Source organism: Centruroides vittatus, unplaced genomic scaffold, assembly GCF_030686945.1.
Source record: "Centruroides vittatus isolate TY-2023 unplaced genomic scaffold, ASM3068694v2 contig_355, whole genome shotgun sequence".
In the NCBI taxonomy this organism is placed as follows: Eukaryota; Metazoa; Arthropoda; class Arachnida; order Scorpiones; family Buthidae; genus Centruroides; species Centruroides vittatus.
This window is the reverse complement of record NW_027122178.1, coordinates 1,171,540-1,197,124: the sequence shown is the minus strand read 5'-3', so window position 1 is coordinate 1,197,124 and position 25,585 is coordinate 1,171,540. Positions and strand designations below refer to the sequence as shown.

The window sequence follows — 25,585 nt, the reverse complement described above, 5'->3', positions numbered from 1 at the left end:
GTTCATTTTCGAGATTGTAGTACTTCTTTTGTTCCCTAGTATTCTTGATTTGTCTACCTCGACTACTTTCATAGAAACATCATAGCCCAATAATTCGGCAGTTCGTTTGTCTTTAATAATCAGGTTATGAAGAAAAACTTCATACTCGCTGACTTCATACTCGTTTGTATCCTTGCCCAATTTGCACAACTTGGCGTTACGCAGTCATTGAAGCTACTGGGCTTGGTTAAAAATTAAGGCAGCATAAGCACAATTATTCCAGATATTACAGGTAAAGAATTTTGAGAGTCCTGCCATAAGTAAGCTATGTGTTGATTATTGACCATTTGTGACCTGCCATAACGAACAAAAGTTAAAAAAACTAATAATTAGGTCTAAAATTAATAAATACAAATGTATTCTGACAGTTTGAGTTAATTATACTTTCTATTTGCAAAATTTCCTCAACTTTAACACAAAATAAGAAGAAAAGTGAATTTTTAAGAAATCTGAGGGATCTCCCAGGCTAAAAAACAACCAGGATCCCGTGATCCCATTTGAAAAACTCTAGCTTGGAGTACAGTAGAGTCCTGCTATTCTGAACTAATTGAGACCAAGCCCTGTTCGGATTAGCCGAATAATTGAAATAATGCAGAAGCAAGCAATAAAACAGATCTGCTATATATATAGATCCAGCACAATCAATCACCCCTCCCTTTATTTCATCTGACTTGTATTCAATAGAGGATACAAACAGTTAACAAAAACAAGTTTTGTAATTTTGAAATGGCAACCTGTCTTCATTGTTTACCTTAAAATTATTTTAACTGTAAAAAAAGTTTTTATTACACAGTCCAGGATTTCAATCAGTTGACTAATGCTACTGTGTGAGTTAGCATGCTTAATTGTGGATATTGAATGTACTCTTCACTCTACAATATTTTAGTTTAATTTAGTCTGCTGCTACAATGGCCATGAAACGGAAATACACAATGTGTTTGTTGAAAGATAAACTGGATGTTTTGAAAAGGCTGGACAAGTGTGAAAGTGCAATGAAATTGGCAATAGTTTGGAGTGGGCAAGGCCACAATAACAAACAGGAAAAAAACTGTGCAAAGATGAAGCAGTTTTGTGAAAAAAATTCAGAAAAATCAGTTTAAAATCGACAAACAGTAAGATCCTCAACGTTTGACAAGCTTAATGAAGTCTTATTCACATGGGGAAAGAGGAGGAACACCCCTAAGTGGACCTCTTGTTAGAGAAAATTTCCGACCGAAACATGTTTGGATTAGGCAGACATTCGGATTAACACTGTTTGGACTAGCAGGACTCTACTGTATATAAAGAATGACTCAAGAACCGTACTTCCACGACCCATAGTTTTTGAGAAAAATGCAAAAGAAAATGTATGACGTGACATCCTGAGCATGGAAATAAGGTTTATTGGAAACATGAACATCATTACTTGCATATGACATTATGCATACATAGGAGGATGTTCAAAATAACCACCATGCATATTGGGGCATGCATGCATGCATGCACACACCCTAGAATAGCTGAATGTGCATGATCCAGCATCGTGTTCTTTACAAAATTGAACACAGCATGAAGACAAGCAATCAAGATCATGTGCAGTCAGCCATTCTACAGCATGCACATGCATGTCTTGATATGCACAGTGGTCATTCTGAGCATCCTCCTATATATGTATAATGTCATATGCAAATATAATGTTTCCAATAAAGCTTATTTTCGTATTTTCTGTATTTATTTTCTGGTTCTTGGATCATTTTTATATACAGTGGAACCTCGCTTAACGAGCATAACTCATTCCAGAATCTTACTCATAATGTGAAACACTCGTTAAGTGAAACAATTTTTTCCATATAAATTCATGCAAAATATGATCCATGTCGAAAAAAAAATACTCAAATATTTCATCTATAACATTTATTCAAAGAAAATTATACAATATACATTGTTAAGGAGCACGAATCATCATCATTTCTTCTTGTGTGGAATGAACCATCCTGGAATGTGAATTCGATTTCCAGGAAACAAAAAATCAAAATAATTACTGTTTAAATAATTAATTTTTACTTTAGACATTTCTGGAACTTAATTTGGAATTGGTCATTAAATTTAATACAAGATGGCAGCATAACTGCCTACCTCTAGTCAAATTAATTAATTTCTAATATTTAATTATAGCCTTTACATAGCCCAAGAATTTGGCATATCGTTTGGTGTGTATATTATATAATGGGCTGTGGTTGTCAATGTTTGTATGTAATATGTCTGAACACAAACAAACTTGGAAAAATATGTGATCACAAGCGGTACCAAAATGCTAGTGGAATAATTGCTAAACACAGACTGATGTAGCATGCACACAATCTGGGACTTCCTCTCTCCTTGTTGCTCGTTAAGCAAGTTATTTTTTAAAAATTTGTTTTGTTCATTATGTGAATTACTCATTATGAAAGGTGCTCGTTAAGTGAGGTTCCACTGTATTCCAAGTGGGGATTCTCACTCTGCAGTTTTATGTGGTCTTGACAGGATACCCTGTATTCCATAATTACAACTAAGTATATTGGACCTGACAAATATACATTTCTTTTATTCTTTCTTCATTCTTTGCTGCTTATACTTTTATCATTATGTTGCAACCAGAAATGAAAAAGATCACATGTTATTTCAGAGGATAATAAATAATATATTCTAATATTAATATTGTTAGGATTTCGGCTGTTGGTGATTGTTTAATAACCCATAGTTGATAGTTTAAAAATTTTCATGCAAAATACAGAATTCATATTTCTGTGAAAATTACAGATCTTTTCACATATCTTGGCCAGGCCATCCATAGTACTTGGTTGAGGATCTGGAAATTTCAAAAATTTTAAGAACTTCTTTTTGGTAACTCATCTTGTCCTTGAAAATTTTGACTTTGTCATAGATGTGTTCCTTCATTAATAGACTGGTCCCTGCTTCCACACATCTTTATAGGCTGGCCAAGATTTATGAAATGAGCTGTACAAATTGTTTTTTGTGCTGTTTTTATACACGATCACTGGTTGATCACAGTTGATAGCTGGACTTGATCTATACAAAGAAATTAATGAAATACCTTTGTCAGTTTTATTTTTATAAGTTAAAAAAATTTGAATATCATTATTTTTTTAGTAGTGAAGTTGCAGTTTAGTAATTTATCATAAAATGCAAAATTCAACAAATAATGAAAATCAAATATTTATTCTGAAAAATTTTTATTTTTTATGTTATCATTTTAGTTTTATATTAAATTAAAAGTCAAAAAATTAATGTAAAAATGTTTTCATATATTAAACTAATTCAGCATTTGGTATTTCTTATATCTATAAGAAACACTGTTTAAGTTGCTGTAATTCTGATTATATTTATTAAATACTGTATATTTTACATTTTGAGTAATTAAAAGTCACAAATATTATGTTCAAGAGGCAATAATAAATAATAATATACTGAGAAATATAATGTCTTCACAATGGTGATTTTATTATATGTTTTGTATCACTGTTAGTTTATAGAGAAGTTAACTATTTAAATAGAAAATAAGAAAGAACATTACATTAACACCTGTTAATCTTCCATTAATTATTTTAAAATGTCATAAGGAACAAAGTTACTGTTAATTAGATTTGAATGCTATGCTATTTCTGCATTGATGGTGGTATGCTTTATGAAAGCTATTTAATATTACTCTGGAAACAGTGTTAAAACAGTATTGTAATTAATTTTTTAAAGAATGTAAAATAATTGTTGTATTTATTAGAAAAGCATAATATAAATTCCAAAATAAAACTCTTTCTCAATTAAAATAATTGTGCCAATAAAGATACTAAATTATAAGAATTATTTATAAATTTGAGGATATGAATCATGAAAACAACTGCAAATTAACACATGAAGTTAATGAAAAAAATCAAATGATAAACTACTGTATATTAATTACAAATTGTTTATAGCAGGGATGGGCAACCTTTTTCTATGTAAGGACTGCATTTTAAGACTTTTGAACTGATGCGGGCCGCATACAAGAGAAAGAGAAAAAAAAAAATGTTGGTAAATCAGAATTATTTATTCATATATAATTATAAATTAGCATAGGTATACTTAATTTAGCTTCTGGAACTGATGTAAACGTAATATATTGGAAATATTTGGTTAAATATTTGTCACTGCTAGTTTTAAATTAGTTTCCATGTGTCTGTTAGCCAATTCCTTGTTTTAATTTTTACTAAATTCATTGCGGGAAAAGCTATTCACATACATAAGTTGTAAAAATAACGTTTGAATTTTTGCTGCATACTTCCTTAAGCTGGGAAATTGATATATTTATTCACATTTTGTGTCGCGGGCCGCAAAATATATGATTGTGGGCCGCAGGTTGCTCATCCCTGGTTTATAGGCATAAATTTGGTGATGCATATAGGCAAAGTGAGAAATTTATGAAAGTTAATGTTTTAATGTTCTTTAATTAATTTAAACAGAACTTTTCATGCACCAAATTTATACAGAAAATCATATTTAATAAGTAGTCTATACTTTTTGTCAGAACATAAAACCAATTAACCAAAATTTCATCTGGATTGGACAAAAATTGCAGGAGTTATAAGAAATTCGCACAGTTGACGGCTTTTATATTAGTAATTATATACTAGTTTTGATAATTAATATTTTGGTTTGGTTTATTATTTAAAAATTATTTATCGGATAGTTATAAAATAAGTATCTCTATTCGGAGTTATCGTTAGCTTGAAGGAATAGCCCAAATTAAACCAAAATTGGTACACTTACTATTGAAGAAGGGGGAAGAAGAATGGAACAAGGAAATAAAAAATAGTTTAAAAATTACTAACAGAGGGCATTGTAATGTGTAATATTGTGGAACCTGAACTGGATCATCAATGCCATGTGACAGCATAACCACATTAACAATGACACTTTCCAATAAATAGTGGTATGTCATCAGTTTTTGCATCTTAATTCTTTCTTCTTATATAATATCACTTTATAGTGCCCTCTATTGGCAATTTTTTAACTTTTTTTCCTTGTTCATTCTTCTTCTATTCAAGTTATTCTTTCAAGCAATGACAGCTTTAAATAGAGATACTGATTTTATAACCACTCAGTATATTCTTACATTTGATTTCACAAAGATATTGGCATAATGTTAAATATATTGTTATATTTAATATATTAATATATATTGAAATTCAATGTTAAATATATTGTTTTGAACAAATTTATTTAAATTTCTTAATGAACTGTGTGAAAAGAAAATAATATAGATACAGTGGAACCTCAGTATACGACCTTAATCCATTCCTGATGTTTGGACTTATACCGAATAGGACGTATACCAAACCAACCTTTCCCATAAGAAGTAATGTAAAAATGATTAATCCGTTCTCATGTAAAAAAAGAAAACCCTCTTGATATGATATATTAATGGGGTTGTTAAATAATTTAAACACTGTTTGAGCACATTAATAAAAAAATAAATTTTATTATAGATTTTTAAAGTTATTACAGTATATTGTATTATATTATTTAAATCATTAAATCAAAATCAAATCAAACTCTCCTTAATACTAACAATCTGTTTAGAAATTGATTAAATCCCTTTTGCAACGTTAGCAGATTTAATAATGTCTTTATTTTTCATGATTGTCGATATCGTCGTTCTCGAAATATGGTATGCAACAGTTAAATCTCGAACATCCATGCCACCTTCATATTTCTCAACAATCTCTTTTTTCAGTTCCATTGTGATTCTAGTCATTTTTTTAGTTTTCTGTTGCTTTTCATTTGCCTTTTTGCAAGTTTTACTTACAAATTAAAATCAGAAGAAATTTAACAAAGTTATAGACCATGGCACCGCGAACGTCTATCTGGTCTAGTACACTGATAGTGCTACTTGTTCATAGATGGCGCATATAATTGAATTAAGTCGTATACCGAACAAAAGTTGTATACCGAGCAAAATTTGTTTCGTCCAAACAGGACGTATTCCAAATTGGACGTATTCTAAAGCAGACATATACCGAGGTTCCACTGTATTAAAGAATGTGATACTTTTTCTTTATAATTGTTTAATTAAAATTGGGTAAATGTTAATATTACAATCTCTGATGAAACATTAGTGATTAGTGAAAATAGCAATTAATATAATTTAATTTTAATAGTAATTGCTTTTTGTAATTGTAATTTTTACAAATGGATTTTTCTAGTCTATTCTATCAGGTAAAAAATATTATCAGATGTTTCTTATATATAATTTTATACTTACATTGCAAAATATAATAGTTTGTCATCAGATTTTTTTCTTTTTTTTGTTTATTTTGCAATACTTGGTGACTTGTTTAAACTTGGAAGTCATAAGGTGTTGATTGAAGGTGCTGTTACTTTGTACTGTACTGTACATATGCACTCTTATTTTATATTTGTGATATAGTATGAATGACAATTGACTTACTGTAGTGGAGAAACATTTTATTAATATTATTTTGATATAAATTATAAGATAATATTTAAAATTCTTTAATTATGATTATATAAATTTGAAATATAAATCGTATAAAAGTTTCTTTTTCTTGATTCTGAAGAAATGCTATTCAAAATGGCTACACTAAAGAATTGTTTAAATTTTTATACTAAAACATTTTTGGGTCTATTAGAAAAATAACATGCTTCAAACAGAATAGAATGTATTTTAAGTTTAAAAACAGTAGCAGTTTGTATTACTTGTAATATGTACCAAAAAGCATTCAATTGATGTGCAAAGAGCACATTTAAATTACTTATTACATCTATGATCGTGATATTTAATGATAACTAGTACAGAGAACAAGCCAAAAATAATAAACCATGTAATTTATTGAAGCAGAGTATTAGCAAAGCTTCTTCTATGAGGCTTACAGAATTGTGTTTGTTCTCAAAATCCATTTGATCAATTTTGATTAAACTTTGCCATTTTCCATTAATTGTGATGCGGAATCCAAAAATGAAATAAAAAATGGGGTCCATGATTTTGTTTTCGAGATATAAGGGTGTTTCACAAGTGTGCATGACAAAGCACATTTCACGGTCACTAGCATGTCTTGTATGGGCTTATAGAATCGAGTTTGTTCTTAAAATTTAATGGGTCAATTTTGATAAAACTTTATCATTTTCCATTAATTGGTACAAGGAATCCAGAAATGTAATATGGGTCCATTTAAATGTAAAAAAAATCCAGCAACAAATCACATAACTTTCCCAGCAACATTTAAAATTCTGGTGGCGATATCTGTTACGATATTTTATTTTAAAAAGCTGTTTACATTTTTAATTATTATAAAATGGCAAAAAGCTTTATTTTGAAAATAGGGATGGATTTTATGAAAAAATTGTAAATGCTAATAATAAATAAAATTGTCGTCGTTATTGTCCACTTTGGGAATCACTGCTCTATATGTTTCTTGCTGTTTAACCAAGATAAACCATTGTGTGTGCATTCTATTTGTCAACAATGGTTTTTTATTTGGATGGTAGACTTTTAAACCCATGTTATGCAGATGATGATGATCAGTTTGTGTATTTGCTGTTTTGTCTGTCTGCTCTTCCCATTTTACTTTCAGTTCAGAATAATTAACAATATATTGAATCAGCTTAGACTGAAACATTTAAGAATAAAAATTTTTCAGCTAATTCCTTGATTTAACTGTTTTAATAAATTTTTTACAAAATTTGAAATAAATCATCTTTTTCACTAAAATTCATAAAATACACAATTTATTGAAACCAAGTAATATATACACATGTTATTTTATTATTTAGAAATATTTACAAATTGGTGTAAAAGATAATATAAGAAATGATGATTTAAAGTTTGGATTGGTTTCAATTACTTTTTATGTAACTGATTCTGCAAAATTATTAGGAATCAGTGCAGTTATAACTATCAGTTATCTTCCTTATTATTTTAATATCTAGTACTTTAACAATATTGATATTAATTTTACACTATTGTCAAAAGTGAAAATCACAGAAATCAAGAGCTTTTTATCAACTATGTCCACAAAGCTAACATCCTGGAGCCTTGAATTTATGAAAGTGTGTTCTGGTTAGCCTCAATGAATTATCATATTTGTAAAAGTAGTGAAATGTATGGAGGGAAAATATGTAGCTGGGGTCTACACACAAAATATCCTGGATAAGTACAAGAAATATATGCTACAGTATATATACTACAGTAGAGCATCAATTATCCGACTTAATTGGGGACTGGGGTTGGTCGGATAACTGAAAAGTCGGATAACCGAAAAGTATGAAAAAATACATTATTAGTATAGTGTATTAGGCCTGGTTTAAATACTAGCCTCCCTTTCATGGTTGAGCCAGTGCTGCCAACTAAAACATACAAAAATTTAACAAAAATAATATTAAAGCAGCCAAGACATAACCAAATATTGTAGCACCACATCACTAGTGGACATATGAATTTGCCGACTAGAACGCGGTCAGTTAACCAATAAGTCGGATAATCGATGCTCTACTGTAATTATACATGTTGGCAAATGAGCAAGAACATGATTAAAGATAGCATGTTATTACATATATTGTAATAAGTGTTTTGAAATTTTAAAATTTTGCTTTATTTCATTAATAATTTTGTATTAATAGTTTGAATTTAACAAAAGTATCATTTAATACTTTTGTTATGAGGAACATTACAAGGAAGAATTATGAAATTGTGGGAAATTTAAAAATTGAGAAATCTTTGGGAACTGCTTAATTATCTTGTTACAAATCACAAAATATTAATTTGTATTAAATAAAATTATTATGTTGTAGAATTTTTTAGAATAATATTTTTTGTGTTAAGTTATTTTTTGTATCAGTAAGCTAATTTTTTGTCATTTTTCAAGTTTCAAAAAATGCATGAATGTAAAAATATTGAAGGTTATTGTTATGTTTATCTACATGCTGAAATGATTCAATTTATAGATAAACTTAACAATAAAATTTAATTATAAATGTATAAAGTTGCCTGAAGAATTATGGGACTTCTAAAAAAAACCATATTCAACTAATGCATTAGTAGTACTTGTTCATTTAATTCCTCCTACCATGAGCTCTCACCATGGGCTTCCATCATATCCCTCTTCTCATCTGTGAACAATGTTGTGTATATAAATATTGATGTAATTTAGTGTAATTAATTTGTATGTTATTTATTTATTTCATATTAAGTGTTTTTTGTGGATAAATGTTTGTGAATGATTTTTAAATTAAATTAATTAGTTGGAAAATGAAGTATGATGCAATAAAATTACTTTTAATATATTATTTGAAATCGATTTAAAGCAGTTCTGTGTTTTTTTTAATATTTAAAATAGTTAATAATAATTAATTGGGCTTTAATGTTAAATTACTTTTTATTTAATTTTGCCTAAAATTTCACAGAAAACAGACAACTGCAGTTTTTGTCTGTGTACTATTTTTATGTAAAAGAACGTTTTCTATAGAAATTTAGTAGAGTTCTGAATTCAGTCGTCTATATACTGTATAATAATTTTATTGATAACTTAATTCTTGTATTATTCTGATAAGAGTTTGAGTCATGTTTCTCTGGAACACAGTTAATATAATTAAATATTTGTTTTCATAATGGAATCACAGCTAAAATGTTTAGATCTGTTTTTATTTTTATGGTTTGTTCCTAATCTGAAATGCTGTATAAAATACTTTTTTCTTGTTGGAGAATGGGAATAGTATAGTTGCCAAATGCGGCTCATACATTTTAATTTGCAGCTTTGTAATGAGTTCATTTGAATAATTAATTTTAATTAGTAAATTTTACATATTTGTGATAGTGGAGTTAATCGAGACAATTAATAAAAATGTTAAAAAAAAAAGGTAAGTTCGATCGATATATATTCGAACGAGTGCCATTGAACGTCATGTTTCTTGCGATCGGCGGCAGGCGGCGCTTTCGAATATTATCGGACAATTTATTCTATGTAAGGTAACATCATAATTTTTATACCGCCTACTACATAATGTGCAATTATGGAAAAGGAGATTGGTCAGACGAGAAATTAGCCGTTGCGTACTTCGGAAAGCTCTCGTTTTAATTGGTAATTTATATAGTAATATCTTTTAAAATTGAGGGACGATATTAAAGCAGTTAGGAACGGTTCGCGGGTTTAAAAATTGAATAAAATTCGAGCACGTGTTTCCTCACGTGGGAGTCATTTCTGTGTAGGATTGACCGCCTTGTAGATACTGTTCTGGGTGTGTCCTGTGCAGCATTCTTTAACCATCCATTCGTATTCGTCGATCGTAATCGTAACATTGGTCATCAACGGTTGCTCTTACAAGTAAGTAATATCGTACGATATAAGCTTATATTTCGATCCCTGTACATGTATTAATTATATATATATGCTCGATTAATTGTCAGTAATCAAATTATTTTCCTGTAAATATTAAGAATCGAAAAATCAGCCTTGCTGTAAAGCTAAAGCTGATTTTTGCCAGGAAATTTAATAAATATAAGCTAATTTAAAGTAATTAATTATATTTTTCACTTTCTCCTTAATGGATTTTTTACATTAACATTTGAATGCCGTATTTTAATTTATTACGCTTCTAAAATTCCATTAGCGTGTAGGCTTTATTAGTGCGTTGGCTTTTATATAATCTAATTGTCTTTATGTATATTTAGTAAAATAACTAAATTTAAACGATGATATATCCAAATATATCGCCGCTTCTGAATAAAATATCGAATTTTTGGGTGTATTATCATAATCGATTTTCCATTCGTAAAATTGTGGAATTAACTATTTATCCGTTATTTTTATCTCGCAATTTTAAAGGCGTTATCCGCCACTAGATAGGGAATTGTTCGTTTTATTTTTATTTTTTTGAAAAATATCTAACATTGTTACCGAGTATAGACTATAGTATGCTCTGGAGACGGTCCAGCACATTAACCCGAATATGTAGTTCGAAAATGTTTTGACTCCTCAATGCACTTTGATCCTATTTTCGGCCCTTTATGTGTAATAATTATACACAAATAATAGGTATTACGAATGTACGATAATTATAATCGGTGTGTTTAAATTAATATGTTAACGATTAATTTTAAAACAGCTGATTTGATATTTGATTTGTGACGTAGGATGGTTTATAGGCGCATGTTCTGTTATGTTCCAAGTGTGTCGGATTGTTGTGTCGCCCTAGCCTTGTCCCAGATCGGCGTGCATATGTTTTGTTCTCTTTACCTTTAGCAAGTTTACTTTCACGTGAACGGAAATCCTGTTTCTTGCTATTGCTTATAAAATAGATACTATTGATTGATTGTTATCGAGTATTAGTATTTTTACACCCTCCTCGAAACACATCTATCGATGTTTCGTATATATTATTGTACTGTTTAACGTTGGTGCATTGCGTATTGATATTAGTATATAGTTTTGTGTTTTGAAATTTTTCCCCTCATCTAGGAAGTTTAGAAAATAAAAATCTAAACTCATTTAATTTGTCGCGATTTATTTTTATTTTTTTGTTTTAATACAATTGTTTCCGTTTCAAACGAAACTAAATGTTCAAAATGACATCATAGATTTTAATAGAATTTTTGGTTGATGAAATCATTGCTAATTGAAAATGCCTGAATTAGTAAGTATTTGCGATCTTAAATTTTAACCTTCATCCAAATTATTTTTTTACGTATAGAAATAATGTAATACTTAAATGTAAATGTAATCTAAAAGTAATCAAGTCTTTCCGTTATATTTCCTACAGTAATTATAGAAAAGCATTCTGGAAATGTTTTGTTAACAGATTCTATTTGTAATATTTTATCAGTTGATAACAAAAAGTGCTGAATTACTCATTTAATTATTTTATTTAGATTCATTATATAAGAATTAATTGTATTAAAATGTAAGCTGCTGGAAATTTCTTTATCAATATATAAATAGAATATTTTTATTTCTTTTCATGTAGCTTGTTTAAACATTTTTCATTTTACCTTGTGCTAATATAGAAACAATGTTGCTTATAATGTTTTAAATTTTTTGTTATGATTGTTTAAAAATATATTTACCAATATACTATATTGGTATATAATATAATATATACTATAATATATACAATATAATATATACTATACAATATATATACGGTATACGGTATACAATAAAATATATACTATAATAGTTTATTTATCTCTGTTATACTAATTAACTAACTGTGCTGTTAATTTGAAATTATTCTCATTAATGATTATACATTATTTCTTGTTCAAGTTTTATTCTGATTGCAAATAGTTGTTTAAATAGGATTTTTGTGTATACAATATCTTTGTTCTTAAATGTTATTTCACTTGTTTTCTTAATCAAAATTTTTCTCTTAGAAGATTTAATACATAAATGGAATTCAGTTTAAATGAATATATATTATGGCATATTATGGCCATGTAAAAGAATTATGATAGAAAAATATATTTTCAAAGTATATTTTACATAAAATATTTTATTGAATGGAAGCTTAGTAATTTCCATTCAGTTCTATTTAATTGCAAATTAAATAGATTTAGTATTCCGAAAATAGTGGTCTGAATTAGTATTCTGAAAGAGACTTTGAAGATAATTCTTTTTTTAGATTGGCATTAATTTTCTTACAGCAATAATGAAACTAGAATTTTGAACAGATTAAGATTATGCAAATTTTTCTAATATCAAGTCCTTTGAATACTTTGTGATATAATTATGTGATTGAAAATTCTCACTTGTGGCCAACTGAATTATCCTGTTTGCCAAATTCTTTCATCTTTATCATATCATCATATCAAAAATGAAATCTCCTGTGAGGATATTGCTCATTTAGGCTATATGTTTAAGATAAAATAATCAATTAAAATTTTTTGTAATGTATCTGGAATGTTCTGTTTGATTGTTATCAAATTACTTTCTGGCTGATATAATTCTGATTCAGTTTAGGTTAAATTTATTTTTAAACAATCATACTTTGGAAAACAGAGTATATGATAAAATGTAGTAAAAATTTGTTATTCATTAATAATTAATATCTGCTTATTAATAAATATTTTAATTTTAGGTACTATATATAAATAATTATGATAAATAAAAAATTCATGACTTATTTATATGGAATAGATAACTAATATAGAATGGATTCTTAACATGTGTTGAAAGAAAAATTTATTTTTAAATTTTTCATAATTTAAGTATAATTTTAAATCATGTTTTAAAGTTAAATGTATATACTAATTAAAAGAATTATAAAAAAAATTTCTGTTTGTATTATAACACAAAGAATAAGGATCAGAATGTTATTCACAGATGTTGGATTGTGAAATACTTTTGCATAGTGGTAACACATTATTTATAGAATGCAGCTGTAAAATATTAACTGCAGTCAGCCACTCATTTTGGGGAAAATTGTTTTAAAAATTAGATAAGTAAGTATCTGTTTAATGTTATCTTTAGATGATGATTGTTTTATATACAGTGTCACTGTTAGAAATTATTCTAGGATATATGTTAGTTCTAACTTTATAGTCATGATTATTACCTGGAGTTCTAAAAAAAAAAATTATTATAAATTTTTTCTTCAATCAATATTTAATTTTTAAAAGCAATGTTCTAAAACTCACTTCATAATATTTCTTATTATATCTTAAAATATGACAGTTGCATTCTACAAAAATACATTACTGTTACCAAATATCTTTTCAGTTGTTTAACCATAGTATTCAATTTAGCTTTTAGTAACACTTAGTATGTGTATAATAGGTGACTTTTTTTACCTGTAACTTGAAAATATTAAAGTTGTCTGTAAAGCTTTATGTATGTAGTCAAATCTATTTTTCCAATAGTATGAAAATATATAAACATGTTTAAATGTTGATTATATTTGTATTTGAATGCTTTTTTGGTAATTCATTTTTATATGTGGATTTAAAAAAAGGAAAGAAAGAATATTCTGGAAAGTTTTAGTCTGAATTTTGGACTTACAAAAATCAGGCTTTCTTGTTGATTTAATAAGCTTTGGTAATATTCTTTTTAATAATTGATTACAATATTACATGTTCAATACATGTTCAAGCTACACTCAAACCTGTTTTTGTGCGGTCTTTTTTTGTGTGCGGTATATGAATTTCAATCAAATTGGTATACTGCACAAAAATAATTGCACAAAACACATTGCACGTATAAAAAATTGCACAAAAAAAGACCGCACAAAAACAGGTTTGAGTGTATCTTACTATACTGTACATATCATGAAAACAGTAGTTATATATTAAATGCATCAGCCTGTATAATATGGATTTTTTTAATGCATAATTTATTAAGTTTTTATATATATAGTCTTCAAAATAAAACTTAAATTTTTATAATTTAGTGAATTTTTTTTGGATTACAAATTGTAAAAATTAGAAATATAAATGAAATGATTCAGTATCGTCACTTCTTGACCTTGCTTATAATGTTTCTTTCAGATAAGAGACATTATATATACTTGCATTTCTAGAGATACTTTCCCACCATTGAATTAGTTTTATCTAAAATAATTTTACATCTGATCTAATTAATATTTTCTTTAATATAGTTAAAATCAACCCTGCAATTTTTGTTAATTAATAAAAAATATATGTCAACATATAATTAAACTATATACATCTAACGTAATTGTAATTCAATGTATTCTATGTTTATGTCTCAATCTCAACATACTAAAGTTAGCTTTTACTTTTATATACACTGTATATATTTCTTAAAAGTCATAAAAAGATAATGAAAATAAATGTTTATTCTTCTCTGAAGTAGATTATAGTTTAAATAGTAATGTAAAATACGTTTAACATATTTAGATATAGGTTGCAGGAAAATGGTATTCTCCATTAGTCTCATTATTTTTAGAAAACAATTAGACAGTAATTAACAGGATGGATAAGGAATGTTTACATTTTAAATTTTTTGAGAGATGCAAATTTGTATTTAATGCTCATTGTTTTAAAAGCAAGTCATAAATAAAAACAGTAATTTATAAACTTTAGTTACATTCATGACTTTGCAAACTAGGATTATAAAATTTTTAATTTAGATCTATTGAATATTGAAAAGAAATGGCTTGAGTCAACTTGTATTTCTCAACTGTTTTGATTAAATTAGGTCAAGCATGAGAGGATTGTTTTATTAGTTTTTTTTTAAATTCATATATTTAGATTAATTTATTCAGTTAGATTTAGTTTTTAATAGTTTCAAAATAACGGAATTATAAATTTATTAATAATTTTCATATTTTAAATAAAATTTTATATATGAACAACAAACATGATTTTATTGCTTGGTTGAAGATCTATATGTTGTTTTTGTTTGAAACTGAAATAGTAGTTTGTAGTTTCGGTTGTGAGTAGTTTGCATTTATCTTATAACCTTTGTTTTTTTGTTTTTTATTATGGTTAGTAGATTATGATTATGATCATAATCTAGTAACCATATTCAGAAAAAATTTTGGAAAAGACTCATACTTTGAAACTTTTTCTTTGAATGAAAAATATTAGTAATTTTAAGTTGCTTCTGTATTTTATTTCATTTATATTTTACAGCCGTTAAATATTCTTAAATTCAAAATGTATTTTTTTGCTATGTGCATATTTACTAAAATTATTTTGCTGAAATGATTGTATGTATTAAATGATGTATATTTTTTATAGTCAAAAATACACCATTATCATATTATTCTTATTTAAAAAAGTTACAACATACAGAAGTGCAGAAACATTCAGTTATCTTGTTTTTACAATGTGTGCTAATTGCCATTAGACATCACATGAAATGCCCAGTTTCATTAGACATCCTGGGGCCGTATTCTGGTCACTTATCCCTTGTCTCTTCAAGGACAAATGACGTCAAAACGAGAGACGAAATTTGTCTCTCAGAGACTGTGGTGATTCTGGTCTGTTTTAACAATCTCGTCTTCGTTGACGGCATCATAATTCTACTAGGTTGATTATACATGCTTGGGTTATCTGCATGCACAACACAGTATAGAATTTTAACCAATGAAATTGTAAAATTTTCGAAAATGCAGAGTACATAATTATAGATCACATCGCAAGGAAAGCACATGTTCAAATAAAGCATGTAATTTTGACAAAGTTATGTTTTTTACTTTATAACGTTTTTACAGACTAATGTCAAATCGTCTCTTAAGAAATAAAAATTTTAATAACCTAAGTTAGAAAAGCATGTGTACTTATTTTTTGAAATATTACCATCTGATTTCTCCTTAACTATCTAAGTAAGATTAACATTGTATTCAATAGTTCAGTAATTGATGTAGAATAATTAAAAACAAAAAATGGAATCAGCGATATTTCCGAGTAATCACTGGGAAAAAAATCAGAAGCATTTTCTCTCTCGAATTATTCTTTCCCGAGATAGAGAACATTCTCTAATACAATTGTATAGCGCAAGTAGCATTCAGTCATCCATAATGGATATAACAAAATTGAGGCAAAAGACGAAAGATAGGTCAAAAGACAACTATTCCCTTGTCTCTGAGAAACAAGAGAATCTTTGAGAGAAATCGCGTCCAGCAGAATCGCGTTTGGAAAGATGCAGTGATCTCTTGAGACATAAACAAATGCTTAGCCAATCAACGATCGGCTTACGAGAGACAATGACCAGAGTATGGCCCCTGATTTCTGAAGATGTTGAAATAAAGATCTTCAGAAACCAAGAGAGCATAGCATTTCATGATGTGACCAGAAAATTTAGAGTTTGAAACGAGTCTATTACAGGATGTGCTAGCACTTCATGAAATGGTAAATTTCAACATGTACAACAGTAACAACACATGTACACACACACACACACACCACTTCTATATACTAAATACAATCTACATATATATAATCTTATTTATTTACTAAATATATAATTCTAAAAGCTGTTTGTTTCTAAATAACTATTCAAATCTAACAAGAATTTATTTAGAAGCAAACAGCTTTTAAAATTATATATTTAATAAAATTTCCAAATGCAATTTATAGTAAATTCAAAAATCATACTAAAAACAAACATTTTTCAGCTTTTAATATTATTTTTAATGTAATGTAATTTTTTTAAATCATCTATTGATATGAATTGAATAGTATATGCTAGGTATGAAAATTGAATTATTACTTTACAATTACACTGGACAACAAATTTTAACTTTGATAATTTTTCTTGATCTTTTGTACTTATCATAACAAAAAAATACTTCTATCATGTCAGAATAAGAAAATAAAAGACAACTTTCTTATTAATTTTATTAGTAATAAAAAAAATACAAATTTATATTAAAGTTTTTCATGCCACTTTTCCTTTGTATAATGCTCTTTTTGGTTTCTAAAATCAGTACCCAGCAATAGTCAGCCAACATTCTTCATTCTTTTTAAAACTTAGGTTTACATTACGAGTATAAACTGTTGCTAGTCAATTCACCAAAAATCTATAATTAAATTTGGCAAGAAATTCTTGGATGATTTTAACAAAAGATGATCTGTTTCTCTCAAGAACTGTGCATTCCAATATTCCCAGCTCTCTTATTTTTCCAAAAACTTAATTTGACAACAAAATAATATCCCATGTTTAAAACTCAATATTTAGTGCAGATGTATTCTAATTAAAAGTTATTAATGATGGTGTATGCTGATGTGTAGGTTGTAAAATAATTGCCAACATTTCCTGTTTATGAAATACTGTACAATATTTTTAAAAAGTGATAAACTATAAAATAACATGTAAGCAGACAATTTACTTCTATACAGCAGTGTTAGATAACATTTTCATTTTTAAAAATTTCAGAGTTTAAAATCAAACTTAATGTTTGAGTAAGTTGTTTCATGATTTTGTTTTTGACTTTCTCTCCAAATGTATATAGTATTGTAAAAATTAAAACAGTTTTAAACTCTAATGGCAGCTTGTATAAGAGAAGGATTTGGTCTCTATTATAGATGTTAAAATATGTATTTTATATTTAGGAGGCTGATTCTGTTGTCAGTAGTGTGTGCTGATGATGAAATTGGCATTCAGCAGGAGCAGATTGATTGTGGAGGTGACTTGTGTTAAACCTTTCCCATTGACACACAAAAAGTAAAATTTAAGATCATTAAAATTTGTTCAAAAACTATTTTTAATAAAAGTTATTTGTTCAATCTTCAAAAGAAAAACATTTATGGTTGCAACTGTAGTTTGTTGGATCATCCACTCTGAATCATCATAAACATGATAAAAACACTAATAATAAATTATTCAAATATTTTTATTTTTGAGTTAGAGAAAGCTAATTCAAAAATTTTAAATACTTGAATAAGCACTAGCTTATTATTCTTCCACTGCTGATTAGTTTCTTTACAAAAGAACTTTCAATTCATACTGAACAATCTGATGCTACACTTCACATTTGACTCAAATTCAGATAGGTGTAGCAACGAGCATTTAAAACATTGTTAAATTTAAATGTAGATGTTTGTTGTCACATCTGTGATTTTAATATGTATATTTATTATCATATTTTATTTTTTTATATTACTCTTATTTTCATTTTATTTTATCTTATTTTAATTCTAATCTTAAAGTTATATTTCTAATTTTAGGTAATCTGTTAAGTCTCTCTGTGTTTTGTACATACTTTTACATATTTTAAATCAAAAATGATTCAAAATGTTGTTCTTAAATTCTTAATTATAAAATTTAATTGTTGAAATTTTAAATACATAAAATTGATAATGGAAAACATGCCTAATCTTTACATTCGATTTAAATTAATATTTGTTGAATCTACAGAATTTTTGTAATTAAATAATAGTATTTTAATTGGCATGTTACATGTACAGTACCTTATTTATACAAATCCCACAGGTTTCTTTACATGTAATAGTATTAACAACTTTTTTAATACACAACAAGCATTTTAATCATACATTTCCTATAGCAAGTGCACCAATATTTTTTTCTACATTCAGCATTGAAAAGTATCTATAGAAAATTTAACTTGTTAACAAATTAAAAGTAAATATTAAAAAATTTAATATAATTATATATTTTGTAAGATTTTGTTTTGTTACATGTGTTTTCTTTATAGCATTTGACTATAAATAATTTTTTATACTAATGATAATTTCTAAATGAAAGCATAAAAATAGAAAATGCTTACAATATTATTGTCAAACACTAACCATTATGTAATATTCTTGAATTATGAATTATCATATTTTTGCAGCAATATTCTTTTGCTTTATAATAACACATTACATAAATTTTTGTGTTTCAAGCTATTTATTAAATTATTTTTTTATTAATTGTTTCTGAAAAATAATTTTAGCAATTTAGATGTGTAGTTAGTTATATTGCAGTTCAAGTATACAATAAGATTTATTTGTTAAGTCTTAATAAAGTAATATTTGTTTATATTTTTTTAATATATGTATAGTGGAAACTTGATTATCCAAAACTCTGGATTATTCAATATGGTTTTCAAAAAAAAAAAAAAGAAAAAAACTAGAATGTGTAGTGTTGTACATACCACAGACTATAATAGTTGAGTAAATTAATTTACTTTCAAATACAATAAGTGTATTACAGTATTCATAGTTCATTGAACTATAAATGCAGTGTACCAGAAATACAAAAACAAACAAATTTCTGGATTATCTGAATGACCCTTAGCCCCTCAAGTTTGGAGAATGATAGGACAACAGGTCTGAAAAGTTTATGCCATATTTGAGCAAAGGCATATTAAATTTTTGTCATTTGTATTATACTTTAATACTCTCTAATTAGTTGATGATTGAGAAAATGAAACCACTAAATTCTGGAATTAATGAATTAACCAATACATTTTTTCTTCATGCAAAAAACCCAGTTTCTGTTCACATATAGCATGAACTTCTCACCATTGCTTTTCTGTGGGATGGTTATTCATGGCATACTCTGCATATTCAATCAATTTTATATATAAATAAAAGGTTTTTTGTAAAGTTTATTAATTTTATTACTAAATTTTATTAGGGAACAACATCTACAGAAAACGACAAAGAAAAATTATTAGATTTTAAAGATTTGGGAGATATTTCATCTAGCAACTTAGGATCTGTGTCTAATCAAAGTGAAGCTGGTCCGGATGTTGCACAGTTTACTGAAGAGGAATTCAGATCTGCTGCAGAATGTAAGAAAGATAATTTATATATTTACACGGATATGTAAAGAATATTTGTTCTTACTCATAGTTCAAAAATTTTACAATATACTATTACAATTAAATAATTTTTATGAAATGTCTAAATTTTTAAATCTAAAATGAACAAAATATATTAGTCTGACAAATAAACTTAATAAAATATGACTAATTTGACTTAAAAACTTAGTAAAATTTGATTTATTTATTAAATGAAGAATAGAGATATATTGATAAGTAGAAAATACTTTTATACAATACAATATTTAATAATGTATTTTAATTTTATAAAAAATTAATTAATCTGTTAGACATAATTTTGGATTCATTACTGCTAATTTCATCCAGGACTTTTAGTAATATAAAAAGTTGAATTTTAAATAGTTTATATGATAGTTTAATAGTAAAATTTTCATATATTAAGCAAATTAAAAAAGCAATAGATTTCATTACATCTTGTGGTTTTGAATATATTCTTAGATTATTAAATTGAAGGATGCTATAAAATATAATTTTCAATTTTAATTTATTCACATAAAATTTGAGAATTATGAGAAAATGAAATATTAAATTATTTCTTAAAGAAATAGATGAAATATATATTACATTATTTAATTATTGGCTTTGTTTATTTTTAGTTTTCAAAGATCCCTCTGCATTTGAATTTCTTCAAAAAGCAGGAAATAGTACGGTAAGTTTTATTTAACACTATAATCCTTTGTGTTGTGTTTTGTTATAAATAAGATTATTAATATGCTAGGTGTTCTAATAGAGTTCTCCAGAAATCCTATGTAATAAATTTTTAAGAAATGTCAGTTTTATAACATTCAAAAATAATTATTTATCAAATTTTGTATTTTGATTGCAACTTTCACTTTTTAACTTATTTATTCTCAGTAACAGAAAAGGTTAGATTAAGTTTTTTGTTTAATTTTTTCTCATGGAAGTGAGTTGTTGTTATATGACTTATGAGGATTATCAGATGAACAAACCAAGATTTGTATTTTGTTCTGTGTTATGATACAAATACATTATATCCAAGGCTAAAGAATATTTTTAGGGTCATAAATTTCTCTGAAGGTTATTGTACATTAACATACAAAATAAAACATTTTATGAACTAATTTATAATTATTACTATATACAGTAGAACCTCGATTATCCGGACTAATTGGGGATGAAGGTAGTCCGGATAAGGAAAAATCCGGATAATCAAAAAAATAATAATTGACAGTGAAAGACATGTACTGTACATACAGTATGAATACTTTTTATTTGTCTAGATTTACATATAGCTTTAATATTAAATTCTTTTTTTTAAGAAATTCAATTTTCGATTTTTGTTTAAAGCTAGCTGTTCTTTTTGAAGCTGCTAAATCGCGAATACTTTTAAGACATATAAGTTGTCCTGAGTTACACTCTTTTTGGCTCTCAAACCACTTCATGGTGACATCTAAACACTGGGCAAGGTACATTTTGCCAGGCTCTCTGGTGGCGCAAGAAGACGGATGTTATAAAATAAAAAGCAGTTGAAACTGTCAAATTTTTATTCATAAAAAGGCAAACTATTTATCATTTTATGACGAGTAAAATTTTTTTGTCGCATTCACGGCTTTTAAGTACTGTAATGCATAAACCTTCGAGGCGTGAGGCCCTAGGCGGTGGCCCACGTCACCCATGCCTTACGTTGCCCTTGGCCATAGAAATGATGTAATTTGAATATAAATTATTTATAAATATGTATGTCAAGTTATATTTTTATTACAACGCAAAATGTATTAAAAAGTTTAGTGTGCTGGATGAGACGTTGTGTGCAAATCAGCAAATCCATAAAATTTTTGTTTATTTTGAACAATCCGGATAATCGAGGTTCTACTGTAGTTTGGAAAATTCAAATTAAATCATGTATGTAATTAAATTGGCCTATTAATTGTCACACAACACTAAATTGATAAATTTACTTAAAAAAGTTTTTAATTAAAAGAACACTTTAAGTACATGTCATCATCGTAGGGTAGCATACAGTTTTAAACTTAGTGGAAGTAAAATTGAAGTTGATAGGATGAATAATATTTTTAGCATGGGTAGTTAGTTAATGTTCATCATGTCCAAAAATGCAAAATTTCTTTATGATGATAAGTCATGCAAGTTTTTTTTTTTTTTTAATTAAGAACTGCACAATTTTTTTTTTACTTTTTCGTTAGTCACTTTTTCATAAAAATAAAAATATGTTTTTATATTTTAAAATTTATTATAAAACTACTAGCCCGGGACGCCCCCTAGTGGACATTCTAGCAGCAGTGGTGTTATTCCATGGTATAAATAATAAATTCGTATTACACATAAAAATAACAATATACTGAATTTCTCATGGTGTACCCTACTAAAACACAGTCAAAAACGCAAAAAACCACATCTAAAATAGTACAGTAGAAGCCGAGTTCTTCGGGTTAATCCTTAACCCTCTCTCCTGTGGGAGGAATTTTAAAAAATCCCTTTTTAATGTGCATTCTCATGGCATACCCTACTAAAACGTAGTCAAAAATACAAAAAACCGTATTTATTGTTATAATATTGTTACGCAAAAAACTGAATTTATTGTTAATTTAAATAATAGCTAGAGTGCACCTAGTGGTCATTTTTGGCTTACTGTGACAGACTTCCCAGTTTTTCAGTTTTATATAGTAGATAATACAGTAGAGTCTCAGAAACTCAACAATCTGTAAAACTTGTCATGTTATCCAAAAAAAGAAATACATGTAACTAATTTTTGTAATTAATCTCTGTAACTTAATACTAGAATCAAATAAGTTACAGTTCTTACTATCAACACTTGATAATAGAATCAATTCCATGCATTAACAAAGAATATAATCCATTTTCCAAGGTGCCAGTGAAAAATGACACAGCATGAATATCACTAATCCAGATGTAATCACTGAATACCAATGTTTTTTTTAAATTAAAATTTAACTACAAATAGAAATATTCATTATTAGTGCATAGTTAATACATATAATACCTTTATGAAAATGTTGCTATTTAGACTAGCATCATTGCTATGTTGCAAAACTCATCATTTTTGATAACTTGACACCTTCTCAGTTCACATTTAGTTGAGTTTGCAGGACTCTACTGTATTAACATTTGAATAGATCTACAAAAGAAAAATACAAAAAATAAAGAGAAATGTGTATAAAATGACAATAAAACTTTTATTTTTCTATTTAATCAACAGTTCAGAAATTTTTTAAATTCACTATGTTAATCACAAATTTTTCATGGTGAATATTTTGTTTTAATAAAAGCTGATATGAAATTCTCACCCTTTAAATAATGTCAAAAAGAGTTTTGAAATAAAAACATACTTTCTTTTTTAATTTTTTTCACAACTCTCGTTTCAGTTTCAGTTGTTTGTAAAACTCACATCTGTGATTTGGTCCAAGACTGACTTATCCAAATGCATGTGTATAACTGTGTTAATTAAACAGTGACAAGTGACTGAACTGACCAGAAACAAAATAAACTATATTCCAATTTCACTTTTAAAACACAAGATCTCCATACTTTGGCAAATTTTCCAAATTAATGTGTCTAAGCTTAGCTGAGACACTACTACATTATTATTGTAATGTTTTTGCAGTTATTGCCATAATATTTTTCTACTTAAAATGTTCCTGGTACTTCTTTAATTTCCCTTCAACCTCATTTGTGTGATTGGATATATTCTGTACCCTTGATTATACCTACTAACTTTTAGTGAATCTATATATATAATTGAGACGAGTTGATGATAATAATAATAATCAGCGCAGAGCCCAAATGGTTAGGAGTTGAAAGTTGAAATTTGGTGCACAGTTAGGGTACGTCACAAGAATGCACAATAAGAAGGGATTTTTCAAAATTCCTCCCCACAAGGGAGAGGGACAGGAATAAGGCTTAACACTTCCAACAACAATGGAACTGTTACGTAACGATGGAAGTGTCAAGTATCAATGAAATTGTTAAGAGAAAGCGACGTGCAAGACGCAGATGTGGTTTTTTTCGTTTTTGCAGGAAATCGAACATATTTTTAGACCCATCTAAAAATTCTCTAATTAGTCTGGAAACAGGGGATCCCAATTCTTGCATTCTGTGAAAACGGGTAAGGTTGACTATAATGTAATAATCTTAATTTTCACTATCGTTAATTTTGCCCAAGCAACGCCGAGTCCACTTGCTAGTATTATCATAATTCTTATGAATTAAGTACTTTTAAATTACTAAATATTTTTCATTCAATAAATTTCAAAATTTATTTAAACAACAAAGTTTTGTTTTTTAATGACAAATGGTTTACTTATATTTTGTTTTATGTTAATTTACATTGAATCATTTTATTCAAGCATTAAATGGTTCAGGAAAAATTAATAAAGAAAAGAACTTGTCAAGTATAATACTTCTTTGTACTCCTATTTGACAGTCTCTACAAAGATATTTAGCATTTCAAATGCAACTAAACATGGTATGGTGAAATTTCAGGAGATATAAAAGACATTTTCATAAAAAAAATCAGTACCAAAACTTGCTACTATGGCACTATTGGATTGTCACAAGCAATTATTTTTAAACTATTACAGTTATTTTTTCCCACTTTGAGTCACCCAATGTGTTTCAAAAATTGGCACTAATGCTGCAAAGAATATGATTAAAAAGACCCTGTTAGTGCTCAAAGTACTTGATATTTCATAAAATTCTAAGAAATTGTCAAAAAGCTGATTTGTATCAAATACATTTTTGATACAACAATGAAATTTCTCTAAATGCAATATGCAAAATATTGCTGACTTCAGATAATACTTAATTATCATCAGTAGTAAAACAAACTCAGAGAAACTTTCCAAATAGATATTCAAACTGCTTGGTAATATTAAATAGCAATAATGCTTACTATATTTTAAGATTTTTAAAATTTTATCACATTTATTAATAAAATTTAATAACTTTTGATTATCTGTTCAGAGAAATAAAGGTAATTGAGAAAGAAAAAAGATGGAATTTGATCAGGAAAAGTTTTTAAAAAGTGAAATTGTAACTATTGTGTGTATTCTGTTTTTACTGTCATTGTATTCTATATATCAGGCATCAAATGATAAAATAATGTCTTCAAAAAACTTTAAATAAAAATGTTTATCAATATTTTTAGAAAAATTAAATATAAGCTATCATTTTTTATATACAGTATGATTCTTTTATACAAGAATTCAATACAACCTACTTTACAAGACAAAATACTCTATCACAATTATTGTATATGCCATTTAGATGG

The 25,585-nt window shown here is 27.1% G+C and overlaps 1 protein-coding gene across 3 annotated transcripts in view; it reads left to right on the top strand.

Annotated features, from left to right (window-relative positions):
• LOC136974726 (transforming acidic coiled-coil-containing protein 1-like) overlaps positions 1-25,585 on the top strand; it is a 70,861-nt gene that overhangs the window by 28,414 nt on the left and 16,862 nt on the right. The window contains exons 1-3 of one of the 3 annotated variants that reach the window (XM_067269673.1): positions 10,264-10,391; positions 20,112-20,268; positions 20,916-20,968. Coding sequence is in view for 2 of the 3 variants with exons in the window: in XM_067269672.1 (XP_067125773.1) it covers positions 11,689-11,700; positions 20,112-20,268; positions 20,916-20,968 (222 nt within the window). In the remaining variant the exon portion in view is untranslated. Of the gene's footprint in view, positions 1-10,263; positions 10,392-11,226; positions 11,701-20,111; positions 20,269-20,915; positions 20,969-25,585 lie in introns of those variants that run through there. The other 2 variants (XM_067269672.1, XM_067269671.1) reach the window with 2 other exon arrangements.